General features: G+C 45.5%; 1 protein-coding gene across 3 annotated transcripts; it reads left to right on the forward strand.

The window, feature by feature from the left end:
- The first annotated feature begins 7,583 nt into the window (after nt 1-7,583).
- On the forward strand, nt 7,584-14,854 carry LOC127307654 (RNA-binding protein involved in heterochromatin assembly dri1). Of its 3 annotated transcripts, none has more exons than XM_051338399.2 (4): nt 7,584-7,726; nt 13,349-13,850; nt 14,343-14,441; nt 14,526-14,854. In XM_051338399.2, the coding sequence occupies exons 2-4, from the start codon at nt 13,354-13,356 to the stop codon at nt 14,530-14,532; spliced, it is 603 nt and encodes a 200-aa protein (XP_051194359.1). In that variant the 5' UTR covers nt 7,584-7,726; nt 13,349-13,353; the 3' UTR covers nt 14,533-14,854. The 3 variants fall into 3 exon arrangements, with proteins under 3 accessions (XP_051194359.1, XP_051194358.1, XP_051194360.1); XM_051338398.2 differs by lacking the exon at nt 7,584-7,726 and adding an exon at nt 13,024-13,172; XM_051338400.2 differs by lacking the exon at nt 7,584-7,726 and adding an exon at nt 13,024-13,172 and having other exon boundaries at nt 14,343-14,413.
- Nucleotides 14,855-17,263: the final 2,409 nt, after the last annotated feature.

Raw genomic sequence — 17,263 nt, forward strand, 5'->3', positions numbered from 1 at the left:
CTTGTCTCGAGGGCCCAATATTATGTCGCAACTCAGTCCGGCTCCAGTCCGACCGCCACATCCATCCCAATGAGCAACATCGCCCATCTTTACCCTCCCATATTTCCGTAGTTTGCCGTCCCGCTTGAGACCATCTCCGAGTGGAGCCTCCTGCCCCACTACTCACGCAGACTCAACGAGAAGCTGGTCGGGCGAGGTGGCCATCGGGTTTGTTCGGTGACGGGCCACTACTTTTTTTTGATAAAGAGCATATATCAATATCACGGAGATACCAATTACACCTAGCCTCTGCAACAGCATCGTACCCTAATGGCATAAAGGATGCACACAGCCAAAAAAGAGAAAATAGTTACAAAAAGAAAGGCCCCGCTACAGAGATCCATAACTTGAAACAACAACACTAACACCACCAAGACAACACCAGAAGATCAGCTTCACCATAAGCGACGCCTCCAATAAAGAAACAGTGCACAAACGCTGTCGTTGCCTGATCATAGATCTTAGGTTTTCACCCTGAAGAAAGTCATTTCTTTCAAAACAATGCCTTCAACAAGAACATTGCCACGCACAACCAATTAAGGCCAGACCTTGGGCTTTCACCCTGAAAGATAAGACTCTGAACTTCTCCTGTGCAGTCGCCCCACAAACCAGCTGTTGTTTCAAGTCACGAAACACCAAGCCAATTCCACCTCACCACCAAGATCCGACCATCATAGCTATTCCACCGATCTTGCCCTGATGACCTTCTCCGCTAGCACCATGTAAAGAAGACGAACTCCATGATATTAACAGCCAGCGGAGCTTCGAATCGCTCCCTCTGAAACCAAACGGTCAGATAAAAAAACATGGGTGCGAACGACCGAAGCCACCCAATCCAGCAATCTTCAGGCATTTATCGCTCAATGAATTTCGCCGATAGGGCCTTCCGGAACCCAAAAATCCACCCAGACTGGTTGGAACAAGCATCCAACAGATCTTCAAACTTGGTGCGAGAAGAATCGTAGAACCACCACCTTTATTCTTCGACGCGGACGAAACGGCCCCCAAGCCGCCATCCGCCGCCCAACGACGACGAAGGAGGTTCAGAAATCGATCATCGCCTCGCTAAGTCGTCGTCGCCAAGCCCATAGCTGTCGCAGAGAAGAAGACTCGGCAGTAGTTGCGTACCCCGGCCAGGAATCCGGCGGTGCTACCCATGGTCGCCCGAACGACACAGCCAAGGATGTGCTCGCAGCAGGCCATAGAAGGCAAAGCAGGGACCAGGTCATGTAGGCCCAGATCGGACCCAGATTGGACCCATGCCGCCGCCAGTTCGCCATGCCACCGCCGTCCAAACCGCCGACATCCAGCACCAAGGCCAGCCCCGTGCGCCCCTGCGCCAAGACGACGCAGGGCAGGACCCGCCCTGGCGCCGACAACCGCCGTGCCCCACAGTCTCCACCGCCGCGGCCACCCGAGGCATCTTCGCCGGGTCAAGCTAGCAAGGCAGCCGCGCGCCCGCCCGAGGCCGTCGCGCGCCCGCCCGTGGCCGCGCCGCCGCCGTCGCAGCGCTCGCGCCGGAAATGCGAGGGGAAGATTAGAGGCGGAGAAGAACCGCCCCGCCGCCACCATCCTTGAGGCGCGCCCGGCTTCGCCGGTGCCCCCTCCGGCGGCGGCGCTGCGGGGGAGGGGGTTCCTTGGGGGCGCTAGGTTAGGGGAGCTGTTCCGGAGCTTTTTGCTTCTTTCAGATTTTCACGGGCCACTACTTTTACAATACACATTTTAAAGCATCCGCTAGAGTTGCTCTTAGCACAACAAACCAATCATATTACACATGTTTTCAATTGTTCCTTGATAGTTACCATCTCTTTGGCTTGGCAATTTTACCATTGTCGATATGTCGTGGCAATTGGGTACCAAAATTTTCGACTCTATTTTGTTTTGTAGTCAAAAGGGGTTTAGCTGCAACTTGACATGAAGGAAGATGTAAAAAAGAATAAATCGAAGATAGAAGAGCCTAGATTTCAAAGAAAGAAACGGAAACTCGAAAAAAATCCTTCAGAGTAGCCTAAGTAAATATTTAAGAATTCACCTATGAAAGCAGAAAATAAATCGATCAACAGTTTTTAAGCCGCAAAAGATCATAGCAGCAAAATCCAGTGTGAGTCAATATTTCCCGTTCTCGTTTCAAAAAAAAAAAAAAAAAAAATTTCCCGTTCTCGTCACGACGCCCACGTATATCAGTCATTCGATAGACGGTCGAGATCGCGACCGATTTTGACTTTTACTAATCAAGTTACCGGACTTTGCTCTGTTTGGGCGACTGGCGATATGCCGTTCTGAATCCTCCTACCTTGATCTTCCCCAATCCTCTTTTTTCTTTCTTAGATCTTTATTCCGCTGATCGATTCCCTTCTATTCCTCCCGCTTTCCATCTTCCAACTCAGATCAGGTGCTCCTTCTCCTTTTCTCAGGCCGTCTCTTTCCCCTTGCATCCTGAAGAAATCCAAATTGATTCCCCCCCCAATCTTCTTTCAACAAATCCTGACGAAATCCCCAACGATCTCCTCCCCAATCTAGTGTTTATTCAGCCTCTCCGGCCACACCTAGTAGATAAGTTGCAAGAAATCCAAAACCAGTTCATCTCGTCGATTCCGTCTCCCGGCTGGAGAAACCTTGAAGATTACTGGTACATCCTGTGTTGCTGGTACACATCCACCAGATCGAGGACGTCCTGCTGGGATGCTGTGAGGAACTGGATTGGGCCTTCGTTGACCCCAGGTACGTGTGCTCTCGGAGGTTACGCGCTGTCGGACGGTTGGAGCTGCGGATGCTGCAGAGCGGCTCGTTCAACAAGGTGTTGTGGCACTACTGGTTGCTGTCCAGATCGTCGCGCTGCGTCGGCCGATCCAACGTCAACTTAATCCAGATACTCACCGCTGCTGGTGACAGAATTTTTGCATCAAATATGGAATTGAACAAAGAGGCGATGACGCTAGCCTTGAAGGCGCCACGGGCGCCATGAAAGCTTTGGGATGGAACTGTCAAGGCATGGGCAAGAGTCTTGGCAGTCCTAAAATGTGTCATCTTACCCGAATGATCCACTCAACAAAAGCCCAGGTAATCTTTGTCTCTGAAATTAAATCCTCCAAAGTAAATTCTTCTGATCTGGCTGCTAGGTTTAACATGTCTGATAGCATTGTAGTTCCCTCTCGAATGAGATCAGGTGGTCTTTGGCTAATGTGGAGCAATGATCTTCAACTCTCTATTCATAGTGCTAGTTTTCATGTTATTTTAGCTACATGTGTTAATAGTACTACTAACCAGAAGTTTGGACTCGTGTGTATTTACGGCGATCCCTATCATCGAGAGACTAGTCACATATGGGATCAGGTTAGCACTTTTGTGTATGATAACTGTAACTTGCCTATTCTATGTATCGGGGATATGAACGAGTTGATGTATGATATGGACAAGAATTCCCCGAATATTAATCGTTCTCGCTTGAATGCTTTCCGTTCTTTAGTTAAGCAGTGTGGGTTTTTTGATCTAGGTTTTAGTGGACCAGCTTATACTTGGACTAATAAACGATTCTCGTCCAAACCCACTTATCAAAGGCTTGATCGCTGTCTTGTTAATGCTGAATGGTGTGCTGAATATCCTATATCAAATGTTTATAACATGCCTCTTATTCATAGTATTAGCGATCATGCTCCTATTTTATTATCTACTGATGGTACTGTCCATAGAATTAAGCGCTCTTTCAAATTTGAAAATTGGTGGATCAAAGAGCAGGACTTTCAGACGCATGCAAAAGCTACTTGGTTGAAAAGCTCAAACAAATCTTTCTCCGCAAGAACTAATCACTTGGCAGGTGCTCTTAGAATTTGGTGCAGAAAAAAAAAGCCATTACAACAGGAGTTAAATACGCTAGAAGAGCAAATAAAGCAGGTGCAAATGCAGCCGCAGCAAAACAAGGATCACAAACTGGAGGAGTCACTTGTAAACAGGTATGAGCAGAATCTTACTAAACTAACTGATTACTATGCGCAGAGAGCCAAGAAGCAGTGGATTAAAGATGGAGATAGGAACACATCTTTCTTTCACAAGGCTATCCTCAAACGTAGGAGAAGGAACACTATTGTCTCGATAAAGGATGAACATGACATTATCCATCATATGCCTAAGCAAATCAGCAATACTTTCGTAAATTATTTTCGATATATTTTTGCTTCCTCGAACACTAACAATGGCAGGCCATATTTGGGATCCCAACTTCCCCATCAAAGTCAGGATTATACTTATACTATTCCAGACAAACAAGAGCTCTGGGATACCCTGAAGGACATGAAAAGGAACGCATCACCGGGACCAGATGGTTTCAATGTAGAATTTTATCAAGCTACATGGAGTTGGATAGGAGATGACGTCGCCATGCTGGTAAAATCTTTCTTTGACACAGGCATTATTCCGGCACATATTAATGACACACACATCGCTTTGATTCCTAAAAAGCTTGTTCCTCTTGTTCCGGCGGATTACAGACCCATCAGCCTCTGCAATGTTATTTACAAACTCATAGCTAAATCGCTAGCAAATAGACTCAAACCTCATCTCCCAGACTACGTTCACCCCTCTCAACAAGCTTTTATCGAAGGTCGTCGTATTAGCAACAATATAATCATTGCCCAAGAGATAACCCACTCCTTTGCTCTTGCTTCTTGGAATAATCAAGCTTTCATGTTAAAAATTGATCTAGCTAAGGCCTTCGATCGTCTAGAATGGAATTTCATAGTCGCTGCGCTTTCGCGTAAAGGGCTGCACAATCATTTTATAAACTTGGTGTATGCTTGTATCTCTTCACCGACTTTTTCTGTTGTCATCAATGGCCAACCGTTTGAAAGATTCCGAAGTAACAGAGGAATAAGACAAGGTTGTCCCCTTTCTCCGTACTTGTTTGTCCTTGCCATTAACGAACTCTCGCTCGCTCTACAAGATGCCATGACAAATAGCTCTTTGACTGGTGTTGCGTTAGGACAAAATTGCCCTCCCATTCACTCACTTCTTTTTGCTGATGATCTCTTAATTTGTGGAGTGGCTAACACTCATGAAGCTGCAACCATGAAAAGGATCCTTCACACCTTTTGTTCCATGTCAGGACAAACTCCCAATTGGTCAAAATCAGGCATCATCTTTAGCAAACATGTTCAGCCAAATACAATAGCAGCCATTAAACATATCTTCCCAGTACCAAATATTGATACATCCTTTATTCACCTCGGACATCCTCTTATTCTTCCAGGCAAAGATAGAGCTTCAGCTTACAATTTCGTCTTAGACAAATTCAAAAACAAGTTGAGCACTTATAAGGCAGACAAGCTTTCTCATGCGGCCAGACTTGAGCTAATCCAATCTGTTTTTGCCTCAATCCCTGTCTACTATATGTCCAACATTTTGTTCTCAAAAAAGTTCATCTCCAAACTCACAACCATTATTAGATCCTTCTGGTGGACAGGAGTAAGAGAAGAAAGAACTAGTCGAGCCCTTTGTTTAAGGGCTTGGAAAGATATTTGCACTCCAAAGAAAGAGGGAGGTTTAGGCATCCGTAATCTGCAAGCGGTGAATCAAAGTCTCATTCTTATGGCGGCTTGGCGCATTGCTCAAAATCCTGATGACATGCTTCACAAGGTTCTCAAAGCTAAGTATTTCCAAGACTCCTCTATTTGGCGGCCCAAACCCAATGCTCCTAAATCAGCATTTTGGGCTTCGATTCTGAAGGTTCTCCCGCTTCTAAAAGTCCACTCTTTTTACCAAATTACTCAAGGAAATATTTCTATATGGAGCTCTCCTTGGTGCCAATCGTGGAACACTATTTATGACGACTTAATTATTCAGACAGATAACTTTGTCTATCCTGCGCTAGTTAGTGATCTTTGGCTTCCCAATCAGAAAGTGTGGAATGAGAACCTTATTGACTCACTTTTCAGTCAGCCAACAGCACAGGTTATAAAGCAAACTTCTATTATACCCTCTCAGGATCAAGATCTTCTTTGCTGGAATCTTACTACTAATGGCAAATGCACATCCAAATCTGCATATTATGCTTGCTTACAGGGGCTATATGACTCAGGGGAACCAAGACCAAGGGAAGTTTCGCTGGCTACTAAGCAAGTGCTCAATCAGGTATGGAAGAATAAGCAAATTATTCCTAGAATCAAGGCTTTCGCTTGGCGCTTCCTTCGAAGGGCAATTCCTACAGGGGCTAGAGCAGGGAAATATTCCAAACACATTAGCAAGCTCTGTTGCAGGTGTGGGCTTGAGGAGGATGATATTCATTTGTTTTTCACTTGCCCATTTGTCAAAGCAGCATGGTTTATTGCTCCTTGGTATATTCGCACTGATCTGCTTATTCAAAATTGCAGCTCTTTAACCCAAATCATCCTAAACTTGCTAAAAATGAATCATCCACATGCTTCACTAAATAATATATTAACGTTTATGTGGTGTACTTGGAAGTCTAGGAATGATGCTCTTTTTGATAGGAAAAAAGGAGAGCCTTATCAGATTAATCTAAATGCTCAGGCTCTTCATAACAATCTTGAATTATATGCTCCACTTGATTCTAAGCTGCAGGACAATCTACCACAGGAGCCAGACATGATGACGGCGGATCCAGAACAGGGTAGCACACTCAGGACTGATCTATTAATTACAGGTGCAACTATATTCAGCGACGCCTCATGGAAATGTAAGAAAATCCCAGGTGCTAAAGGAACCATGGCAACGGGGATAGGAGTTTTCATCCGTTACAAGGCCGGCGCACGACAATTTGTTATAATGATTCAAGCATCCACATCCCTAACTTCATCGGTGCTACAAGCTGAAGCAAAAGCACTGCTACTAGCTGCAAAACTGACGAAGCTACTCAACATCAACAGGCCGACCTTTTTAACTGACAATCAAATTCTCGCCAAGGCAGCAGCAAGTCGAAGGCTTGATCACCCTCTACTACACTGGAATACCAGGCACACAATGGCCAGTTTTTTTGACATCTCAGCCACATTAGCACCACAGGTATTCCATATTAAAAGGGACCTAAATGGTGTAGCTCATGACTGTGCGCATCAGGTACTTAGGCAGAGCCTAAGTCAGCCTATTTTTAGTTGTATCTGTCCAGCTCATTCATCTCCAACTTGTCCTGCTATTTCTACTTTGGAAAATTTTGTATGCCAGGACTTTGTAATCAACGCTGTATGGTGTGTTTGAGATGAATGAAATTGGCGCCTCAGGCGCCTCTCTTTGTTCAAAAAAAAAAAAAAAAAAAAAAAAAAGATCGCGACCGGACTCCTCGGGCCCAAACACGTGTCTCAGCCCCCATGCCAGCCAATCCTGCATTCCTCCCACCATGTCAGTGACATCCTCGTCGCGTCAAAGCTCGTTTGGACTGGGACACCTGGCAGCCCTCGTCCCGCCCGCAGCCGCCGACAGGCGGGCCCGGACCCTTTGACCTGCCTCGACGTCGGTGCCGCGAGCAGGCAGACGCAAAATCCCGAGATACGGAAAACGGAGGGTCTAGCTTAGCTAGGTTTTAATCCTCCATAAATCTCCTCCCCCCTTTTCGGTTCAACAAAGTAATCCCTCTCGCTCTCGCTCCCGGCCGCCGCCGTCCTCCTCCTCCTCACGAGATCATCGTCCCCGGGCGCCGCTCCATCGTCGCGCGCGTCGGATCGTCGTCCCCGTCGGTCAGGTGCGCGCCCTCGTACGCCGTGTTCGGGCCGTCAGATCACGCTTTGGGGTTTGGATTGGTTTAGCTGTTCCCTGTTTCGAATTCGATGCTGCGTACGTACTTGTTTTGTTCGATTCCCGTTCGATCGTACGTGGTCTTGGAGATAGATCGATCTTGTAGAAACGACGAGGCTGGATCGAGGATTGGGAATGGACGAACGTGGCGACGGCTGTGGTAGTATCGGCCTCCCCCGGCCATGCCTGCTTTCTCGAGTTCGATATCCGTCACGTTCGCGCTGTAGGGTTTGGAGCGGGGTTGAGACTCCCGCACTCGAGATTCGTGCTAGGTACCGCCCATCAGTCGACAGGTGTGGCATCGCGCGCATCTGTTTTACTCGTGGGGAATGATTTCGTTGGATAGGGTGGGGGCGGACGTGGGGCTTTGCTGCTTGGTTCATCGCCGATACTGCGAGCAGTGTGGGGGTATGGATGATTCTAGATTCCATGGTTTTGTGGCCATTTGCAGCTATCCTAGCTGAGCACAACACACATCATATTATACTTGTCTCTTTTACTGAAATATGCTCTTATTACTATTTGTTTATTTATTGCTGATGATTCGTTTGTGTGCTCCAAGTTTTTGTGTGTGTGTGTGTTTTGGGCATTGGTGTTTTGGCTTGTTTGATCTGCTGGCACACTGTTTGCATGTTTGCATCTTCGGTCCCTATGATACGAAATCTTAAAGCAGATGAAACCAATACTTGCATCTCCCACAGCACATCATCACTCTTGTACCGTGGAATCATGCCGTGCACTATCTAAACCTTGATTAAAACCATCAGCACCACACAGCTTTGGTGTGGCCAACCTTAAAGCGAAAACCAAGATCTTTAGCTCAGCTCCCTCGGTATGCAATGCAGTGCACCTTCATCGATAGCATACAAGAAAGAAAGCTGCCCATTTGGCTGGCTGGCTATAGCTAGCTTTTACCTTCTCGAGGCCCGATTACGTCATCAAGTCAAGGAACTACAGGAGTGCAAGTGTGCTCTCCATCAACACACCACACATGACATGGCGTCTGTGTTACTCATGGCGTCCTGCATGCACTCCAACCTGCGCGCCCCGTATAATTAAAGTTTATGTGCAGTATGGTATCGCTCTTGGTCTTGGGTAGCGCGGCCCATCCGTGTGCCGACTCATTGCAACGTTGGCCAGGGCGCAGGCCTCTCAAAAGCCAAGCATGCATACCAGTGCTTTGTGGATTTGTTTGGACTTGCATGTACATCTCTAGAGGGAAAGATTTGTGCTCCACGAATTGCATCACCGTCTTTGGAATCCTAGAGTCCAAGATGCATGCTTCGTACATATAAGTGCAGTGCAGCTAGCCAGCTAATGATTCATTTCGTAGATAGGAACATGTGCATACTTAATTTCTTAAACCATTGGTTAATAAAGTGGGGTCTTATTGTTGGAGATATATATGTTATCCCTCCCTTGGAACAGACAACATAGTGCTATTGTTTATAACTATTTGACTAGCTAGTATGCATGATCTTGTGCCCATAACAGATGAGATACGGATACTCTCCCAGGTGCAAGTTTTTTGCGTGAATATATGTGAGTAAATAATAAAATTTACGTAGTTCCAGAAAGACGACAAACCTAGTGATATTTGTTTGACTAGTCACAATAATTTAATATATCCCTCACAAAAATATTTTTTTTCTGCGTATTGATAGTCAACATTAGAGAAACTTGTGTACAGCTGTGCTATTTTTTTTCGAGAATACATCCTGGAAGGTGTACTAATCATACGGTGCCCTTGAGCGCCAAATCTCTGAAGCAACCGGGGCCACCATGGACCCAGCAAAGAAGGCAACATATGCCGACTTCGTGTACAGTTGTGCTATGATGCCATTAATTTTTTAGTAGAGTTATTTCGTACTGTAATGCTGAAACGCAGTTTTCCTAGCGCACATGCTTAAATCATAAGAAAATGAATATATCAAATTACTACCGTATATTTTTCAAAATAAGGTATGATGTTAGTTTTGTATTAAGTTTACAGAAATATATTAACATGTAGAACAGATAATCCGATCAATATCAGTAGATGCATAACTGTACACAACTATCTGATGGTATTTTAGAGATTGAATTACTTCTTCAATATACTTGGCCAGACACAAATATATTTGACTCAAGACAAAACAAATATAACCTATATTTAGGAAGCAAGGAGTAGCTCACACCCTGCTACAAATTGTCGAGACATTACCTATTTAGTTTCCACTTTTGCTGTTTTAGTCTATAATTTAAAGTCAATACGTTCACATCTAACATCCTGATTTTTAAGCTTAGTCATGTGTTGGTTCTACCACTCAAACAAACACGGAGTAGCCCTGCTGGAGATTGCCTGCAATCTATGCAGTCTTGATTATAGTTCTTAGGCGAAAGCTAAAAGCCTGAGCTGTTCTTCTTGGATGTGCAAAAGCAGAGAATCAAAGCATGTTAGGAGCTATCAAGTGATCTCACTTCCTTTGGAGTTTGGTCATGGTCATGCATGGAAGCACTTCCCTAGGAGAGAATCCAAACTAGCTTTTGCACCCTCAGTTTTTTTCGCAACGATCCATGATACATTCATATGTATCTGCTTCTGCTTTCACTTGCCCCAAGAGAATGGAATGGAAGGGAAGCCATATCATCCTATGGTTTTGAGACCTATGTGTGGCCTTCCAACATCTATCGGCACCACTACTAGTAGTACTAGACTACTAGTACAGTACCATAAGAGAGAGAACATTTAGATACAAAGCAAAAGTAATTCCACTAATGTAAAGCCTCAAGGATGAGCACAAGTAAAGAGCAAGGGAAACTACAGAAAAGGAGCAAAACACAACTTAAATAAAAGGAAGGCGAAAGGAATTATAAAGAAGGTGGTCAAGGCCACCCTTGAAGAGTACCAATCTGCTATTTTCCATTTATCTTTATTGAAATTCATGCACACTTACCAGTTATATATGCATCATCCCCGCTCCCTTTGCTTTCTGTCATGAATCATTTTTATAAGATGATGCCATCTTTATCTGTATCCGAAATACCCTCTCAATGTTTGCTCTTCTAACGAAAAAGATAAAGCCCAGTGTTCTGCACTTACAGCTCAGCAATCCATTTGTCTCTTTCCTGGTCTGACTGACACTTTTTCTTTCACTTATCTCCTATCACTTTCATGATTTTATCTAGCAGTGTAACTGCTGTCAATAAGCTTTGCATTTAGATTAGACAAAAGCGCAAACTTCTGTTATGGACATGTCTAGAGGCTATACACATGAACAAGGGTGTGTTTCAAATTACGGTAGCCTCTTAAGTGACGAAACACGAGGGACTAAATAAAAATAATTCAGGTTATTGAGTTATATACTCTAATGTTATTTTGCTTGTTTAAACTTTAAACACATCAGCCTATTATTATATCACATAGAATCATATAGCATCTACAGTGAAAGGTCTTCTCACTGGAGAACAAGTGTCTTTCTCGAATATTCACTTGGCGATACTCCTACATTGTCACCGCATTCAAGTTTATTCTTTCTTATCCCAAGTTTAGTTGCTCCAGTTTTCTCCCATGGCAGCATAACAGGGGAAGTCGTCTGAAATCTAGTTTCCCCCATCTAGATTGTGTTACCTCTCTCTGACAAAATCTTACTGAAGAGATAGAAACGTGGTAAAGCAAGTTAATTATGTTGAATGAATTAGATTGATTTTTGAATTGTGATAATTACTGGAGGAAAAACCTTTTGGATTTAGTAAACATGGTTGAAAGAATGAGATGAAAAAATTCTTGTCGGAGATTACCTGACAAAAATAGATATATCCACTCATTTTCAAGAGAAATGAAACAGATAGTCTCAAGTCGATGTGATGGTTTGATTGGAATGGATGCCATGTTCTGTTCTCAATTATTGCTAGTGCAAGACAGCAAAGTTAGTGTCGAATAAAAGGGATGGGAATTTCCTTTTTTGGTGGCACGAATCAACAGTTATATTGCAAAAAAATATAGCACAGGTTCAGAATGATAGCCACCAATCCACAATTTGACACGTCATACACCTGTTCTTTCACACCCCACCAGGCTTATACTTGTTCTCTTTAGGATCAAATAACTACTTATTTCAGGTTTCTTTTTTGATTGTTTCATTGTGTGCATGCAGTAATCGGTCACACATGTGGTGTGAACACCAGGAGTATCCATTCCACAGCTGCTCAACTAAGTGTGATCTTTTGAGTTAATTAGCAGTTACAATTTACATCCTTCACCATATATATGATTTGCGATTTTGGAATCAGGCAGAGTAGAAGTCATCGGTCATCCCTGGGAAATGTCAGGAAATCTGTCCAGCATCATAAGTCGTTAGCCTACCCAAAACGTCTTATAATATGGGACAAGGGTAGTAAAAGTTATCACTGTAACCAACCTCAACTCCATATGTAATCGAGCTGCATCTATTCTTGATGTGAAACTGCTCATTCACTGCCAAAAACACTCCTGAAATGTTAACGTTGGCTATTTATAACAGTTTAATTGTAAGGTGGTTCAGTCTAATTATCCTAGAAAAGTAAAAAATTATCACGTGCAAATGGATTAATTCAGTTTCTGATTTAATGCCCTTTATAAGTTTTGTGAGCCGTCAATGGTTGAAATTCCAACGTTGGCTATTTAGAACATTGTTTAATTGTAAGGTGATGTTCAGTCTAATTATCCTGGTAGCGTGGAATAATAATCGCGTACAAATGGATAAATAATGTTCTGATTGTGTTGCCTCCCTTTACAAGTTTTGTGAGCTGTCAATGTTTGAGCACTCTTGCCTGAAATGTTACAAAAGACATTTCTGATTTTTGACTTAAACTGTGCCCTGGAATTTGTGGAACACTTGTATTTATCCATTAGCATTTCTGTTCGAGTGCTATGCTGCTGCTGTCCTGAAACTCCATATTCCTCTACTCTAGTAGTTTTCATTATTCTGGATGCACTAAGGTTCAAAATGTTCTAACCTGTATTATCCAACAAAAACCAATGCACACTGCATGTTAAATTTCCTAAGCACAAGAATGCATACAAGTGCACCTTCCCTCCACCCTATGTCTCAAAAGATGTTTCCAAGGCAGGCACAGATGCAGGGTAAAGGAAGCATTCAAACCCCCATAATTCTTTTGCCCTTTAATGGCTTTCTCTTCTTTTCTTTTCTTTAACTCCCCTCTTCTTTCTAGTTTTACGTGATTCCCTTGTTCTGCGCGGGCCAAAGTGCACCAAGAATCAAAGGCACAGAGATAGCTCACCCTTGGTTTCAGCATCCACTCCAAATGCCCTATAAATACCCCTGTACTTACGCACCTTGCTGCATCACCGTTTCACTTAACAACACTTCTCAGTTTAGAGCTCATCAGCACAACGTCCAAGCTTCTTTTAGGTAACTCAGCTTTCTGCTAGTGTGGTACTGTCGTATTCATAAACATCTTGTTGGTTGGGTTCTGTTTCTTCTCTGGATGAAAACTTGGTTTGAAGCAGTGTGTTTCTCTGTTCTTGCTCTTCAGTTTAATCGTATCACCTTGTGTCTGACTACATCTATCCGTTTGGCATTGGCAGGCAAGATGAACAGGAAGCCAGGAGACTGGGACTGCAGGGCATGCCAGCACCTCAACTTCAGCCGCCGGGACCTATGCCAGCGCTGCGGGGAGCCTCGTGGGGCCGCTGACCGTGGCAGCGTTGGTGGTGGGCTTGGTGGTGGTGCTCTTGGTGGTGACTACGCCAACTTCGGTGCCCGTGGCGGCGGAGGTTCCTCCTTTGGCGCCGGCTTCGGTGCTGGCTCTGATGTCCGCCCGGGCGACTGGTACTGCACCTGTGGCGCGCACAACTTCGCCAGCCGCTCTAGCTGCTTCAAGTGTACTGCCTTCAAGGAGGAAGCTGCCATCAACGGTGGCGCTGGTGGCTTTGATGGTGACATGTCACGCTCAAGGGGCTTTGGCTTTGGCGCCGGCGGCATGGGTGGTGGCATGAGTGGCGGCATGGGTGGTGGAATGGGTGCCGGCGCTGCTGGTGGTCGTTCCAGCCGCCCTGGCTGGAAGTCTGGTGACTGGATTTGCACCAGGTATGTCTCGCTTAAACACTGTCCTGGGTTTTATTCATCTAGTTAGACTGAAATATTAGCAGACGGAAATAATAGTTCTTTACTAATACTCTGTTTCTGGATAAACTGCACATGGTTTCGGTACTTTACACGATTTGTTTGTAGTTTGGCCTTGCGCATGTTAGTATTTGCTTTCCCTGCTGCCACTCTATGCTTCCGGGCACCCGTGAGTAGAAGATACAAATGACTGAAGCAATTGACATGAACTTGTTATGCTGACTGTCTATTTGTCTGTCCATGCATGAGAAATTAAGTAGACTATATGTTGTATGTTTCCTTAGGTGGAGAAAGGATTGTCGTTATATTTGTAAGTAGTAATAACTCCATAAATAGAATTTTGTAAAATATGACTCTGCTAATCGCTATGCATCAGTGCAGCAGGCTAGCTTTTCCATGCATTTCCATGTTTGTGACAGTTCTGCTCCGTGCTAACGCCGATGTATCTCCCCACAGGTCTGGATGCAACGAGCACAACTTTGCCAGCAGGCTGGAGTGCTTCAGGTGCAACGGCCCGCGGGACTCCGGTAGCGCCACGCCATTCGAAAACTTCTTGTAAATTACCTCATCTCCCCTTGTCTCACCGTTTAGATGCAACGGTCTCCTAACTGTATGTATCATGTACTCTGGCATCTGCAGGCACTGAGGTGTAGGGAGCTGGCCCAAGACGGCGGCGAGCAGAAGCAGCAAGAAGGAGAGTGTCCGTTTCATGTAGTCCATCCACATAAGAAGACGAAGAAGAAAGTAGAATGATGCAAAAGAAATCCGCCTCGAGAGTGTTTTGTCTCTTCCCGTTTTAGATTTGGTTATCATTCCCATTTGGGACAGTCCGTCCGTATGATGATGACCTATGTCGTTTCCCGTTTTATTTCCGTTATTATTATGTTTGTCAGTTCGAGTTATGTAACCCAAACGCTTGCGTGAGAAGTATTATTAACTAGTACTGTTACTTATTAGTTTCCTTTAAAGTACTGTTATTTCCGTCATATTTGATGTGAGTGTGGCAAGTGCCATGTATTTCCCTCTGGAGAGACAAATATTGAGGCCTTGTTCGTTTAATTCACCTCGTAAGTGGATATTAGGGTGGACTTTGTTTTGGATCGAATTTGACCTCCTCAATACACCTCAAACCTATTCAATCCCCATGAAACTGAACGAAGCCTGAACTTGCACAAGAAAACAATCAACCTTGAAATGAAAATTCTAGAACATATTACACCCAAATCAACCTGATAATATAAATTTAAATGTAAGCAAGGCTTTGTTCTGATAAGTTGTACAGTAGACACTAGTATATCTCCGAAAAGCAGCAATACATGCAATTTACTTTTTTGTTTACATACGCTCACACCTAGGTATATACACTCATCCCCATAAACGCACGCACGAATGTCTCGCTGTCGATAGAAAAGTCGTGACGAACTTGAACCTGTCGCCGGCCACATCTCCTTAAGTCCTTAACCCACAACACAAACTGGGCGTCAGCACGTGCAACACATTCCTCGCGGCGAAACGAAAGGCTGCAAAGCACGAGCTAAAGAGGCGCCGGACGGCCTTGTGGTCTTTACCGGGGCGACGCCGCGTAGCCAGGTGCCCAGGTGACGAGGTGACATGAGATGCTGGTCAAAAGCGCTGCTCGTCGAGGCTGTCCGGCCGCGCGCGGCGGGCGGCATCGGATTGGCTCCGGCGAGATTCCTTCTTCGATTATCTCGCCAGGCCTCGCCCCAGCTTTATTCATGGCCTGAGCCTCTCAGCTTTGTGCTCGCCGCTCTCTTTAAGCCAGCTGCTTTGGTTTCCTTGTCTCTTTTGCTTGGCATATGTCCGTCTTTTATCGTGGCCGGCCAGGAGCGGGAGGGTAACTAAAGCCTCGCCGCTGCATGCCTTTGGAGGTGCTCTCGTCGCGCCTCTTTTGCGGGTGACCACCATTGCACGGATTTTCAAGATGATGGCCATACGGGACGACGGGAGGAAGAAAGAGCTTTTCCAAGGAGCAGGGTGGGGCGGACTGATGCCGCTGCCCTTGCCTCCTGAACTAAATTCGAAATGCCAAGAAATGCCAATTCAGGGACCTCCGGCCATCTCCAACGGCCACCCGTCTAACACGGACCGTATTTCGATCCGTCTGGGTCTGGATGCCGTGGCCTGCAGACACGAAATAAACCGTGGTTAAGATGCAGATGGCAGCGGCTCCAACGACTATTCCATATGCCACCATCCCCATCTGCGGGCCACCTGGGTTTGCCGGATCTAGACCACGTCGTTGATATACCCATAAAGTATACCCACAACAGTAGCCCCCGAAGTTCATTAAGATTCGTCATTCCTCCGCCTATCTCTGTCCGGATCCGAAGAGAATCTCGAAGACCTTCCAAAACTTCATTCAACCGTAAATCATTCGTTCTTTCGTAACGGTAACTTAGCAGATTACTCGCCCACGTTGCACATAACTTTCCCTTTTCCCGCGCTAATTTTTCGGATCTACGAATCTTTAGCCAGAAATTTCGGAGACGTGTAGTTAGGTCACCACTGCATCCATTTCACCGTATTTGACCTAGGACATGTGGCGATCATCCAACGGCGCGACCATTCCGCTTCGACCGTAGGATCCGACACACGCATCTCCGCGCATGGCCTATAAATACCCCGACCGCGCGGTCACTTTCACTTTTTCACCGCACCTCACCACTTCATCTTCAACCTCGCGCCAGCGCCGCCCGACAGATCTCACGCCGCTGAGCTTCTTCCCGGAAACCTTCAAGCACCACTGCTCCAAGGTCTCCCTCAACCTGAGTTGCACGTGTTTGATCGGGAATCTCGCTTCGCCGCCAATTTGTGGTCTCGCCGGAGGTCAAAGCGTCAAGTCCGCGCCCTCTTCCTTCACCGGCGCCACGGGGAACTGCCACGCCATTGCCGGTAAGTCCACAGGACTTGTAGAAGATAGACTTCAGTAGGATCCGGCTTCTTAAGCGGTTATCATCATGCATGCAGCCGGAAACATGTCCAATAGCTCGCCTAGGTTCACCGATAGTTCTCCGAGTAGCCCACCACCAAACTCAATGGAACCGACCTTCGTCGAGCCCTTAGCATTCCTTCCGCCAAAAATTTCCGATACCAGGCTAGCTCAACCTTACTCCGCCTCTTCCAGCAACCTTGGACGAATCCCAACACTAGAAGAAATCAAAGCGGAGTTAGAAGGGCAAGCTCGGATGGCAGCCAAAGTTCAGGAGGCGGAACAGAAGAAGGGTTCCAAGGCTCAGAACCGTGAAGGGGATAAGGGCCAATGGTGGCCCAGCGAAATCACCGAGTTGGAGCTTAGAGCCTTCGAAAAGGAAGGGCTCATAACTCCGAATACCTGGATCTTTAACAAAGACTCCAGC

This window comes from Lolium perenne, chromosome 6 (assembly GCF_019359855.2).
Source record: "Lolium perenne isolate Kyuss_39 chromosome 6, Kyuss_2.0, whole genome shotgun sequence".
NCBI lineage: Eukaryota > Viridiplantae > Streptophyta > Magnoliopsida > Poales > Poaceae > Lolium > Lolium perenne.

Bases quoted from the DNA above. Each gene is read 5' to 3' on its own strand.
- LOC127307654 (XM_051338399.2), top strand. From the start codon at position 13,354: ATGAACAGGAAGCCAGGAGACTGGGACTGCAGGGCATGCCAGCACCTC. The intron at 13,851-14,342 runs GTATGTCTCGCT...ATCTCCCCACAG, and splicing joins GGTGACTGGATTTGCACCAG to GTCTGGATGCAACGAGCACA.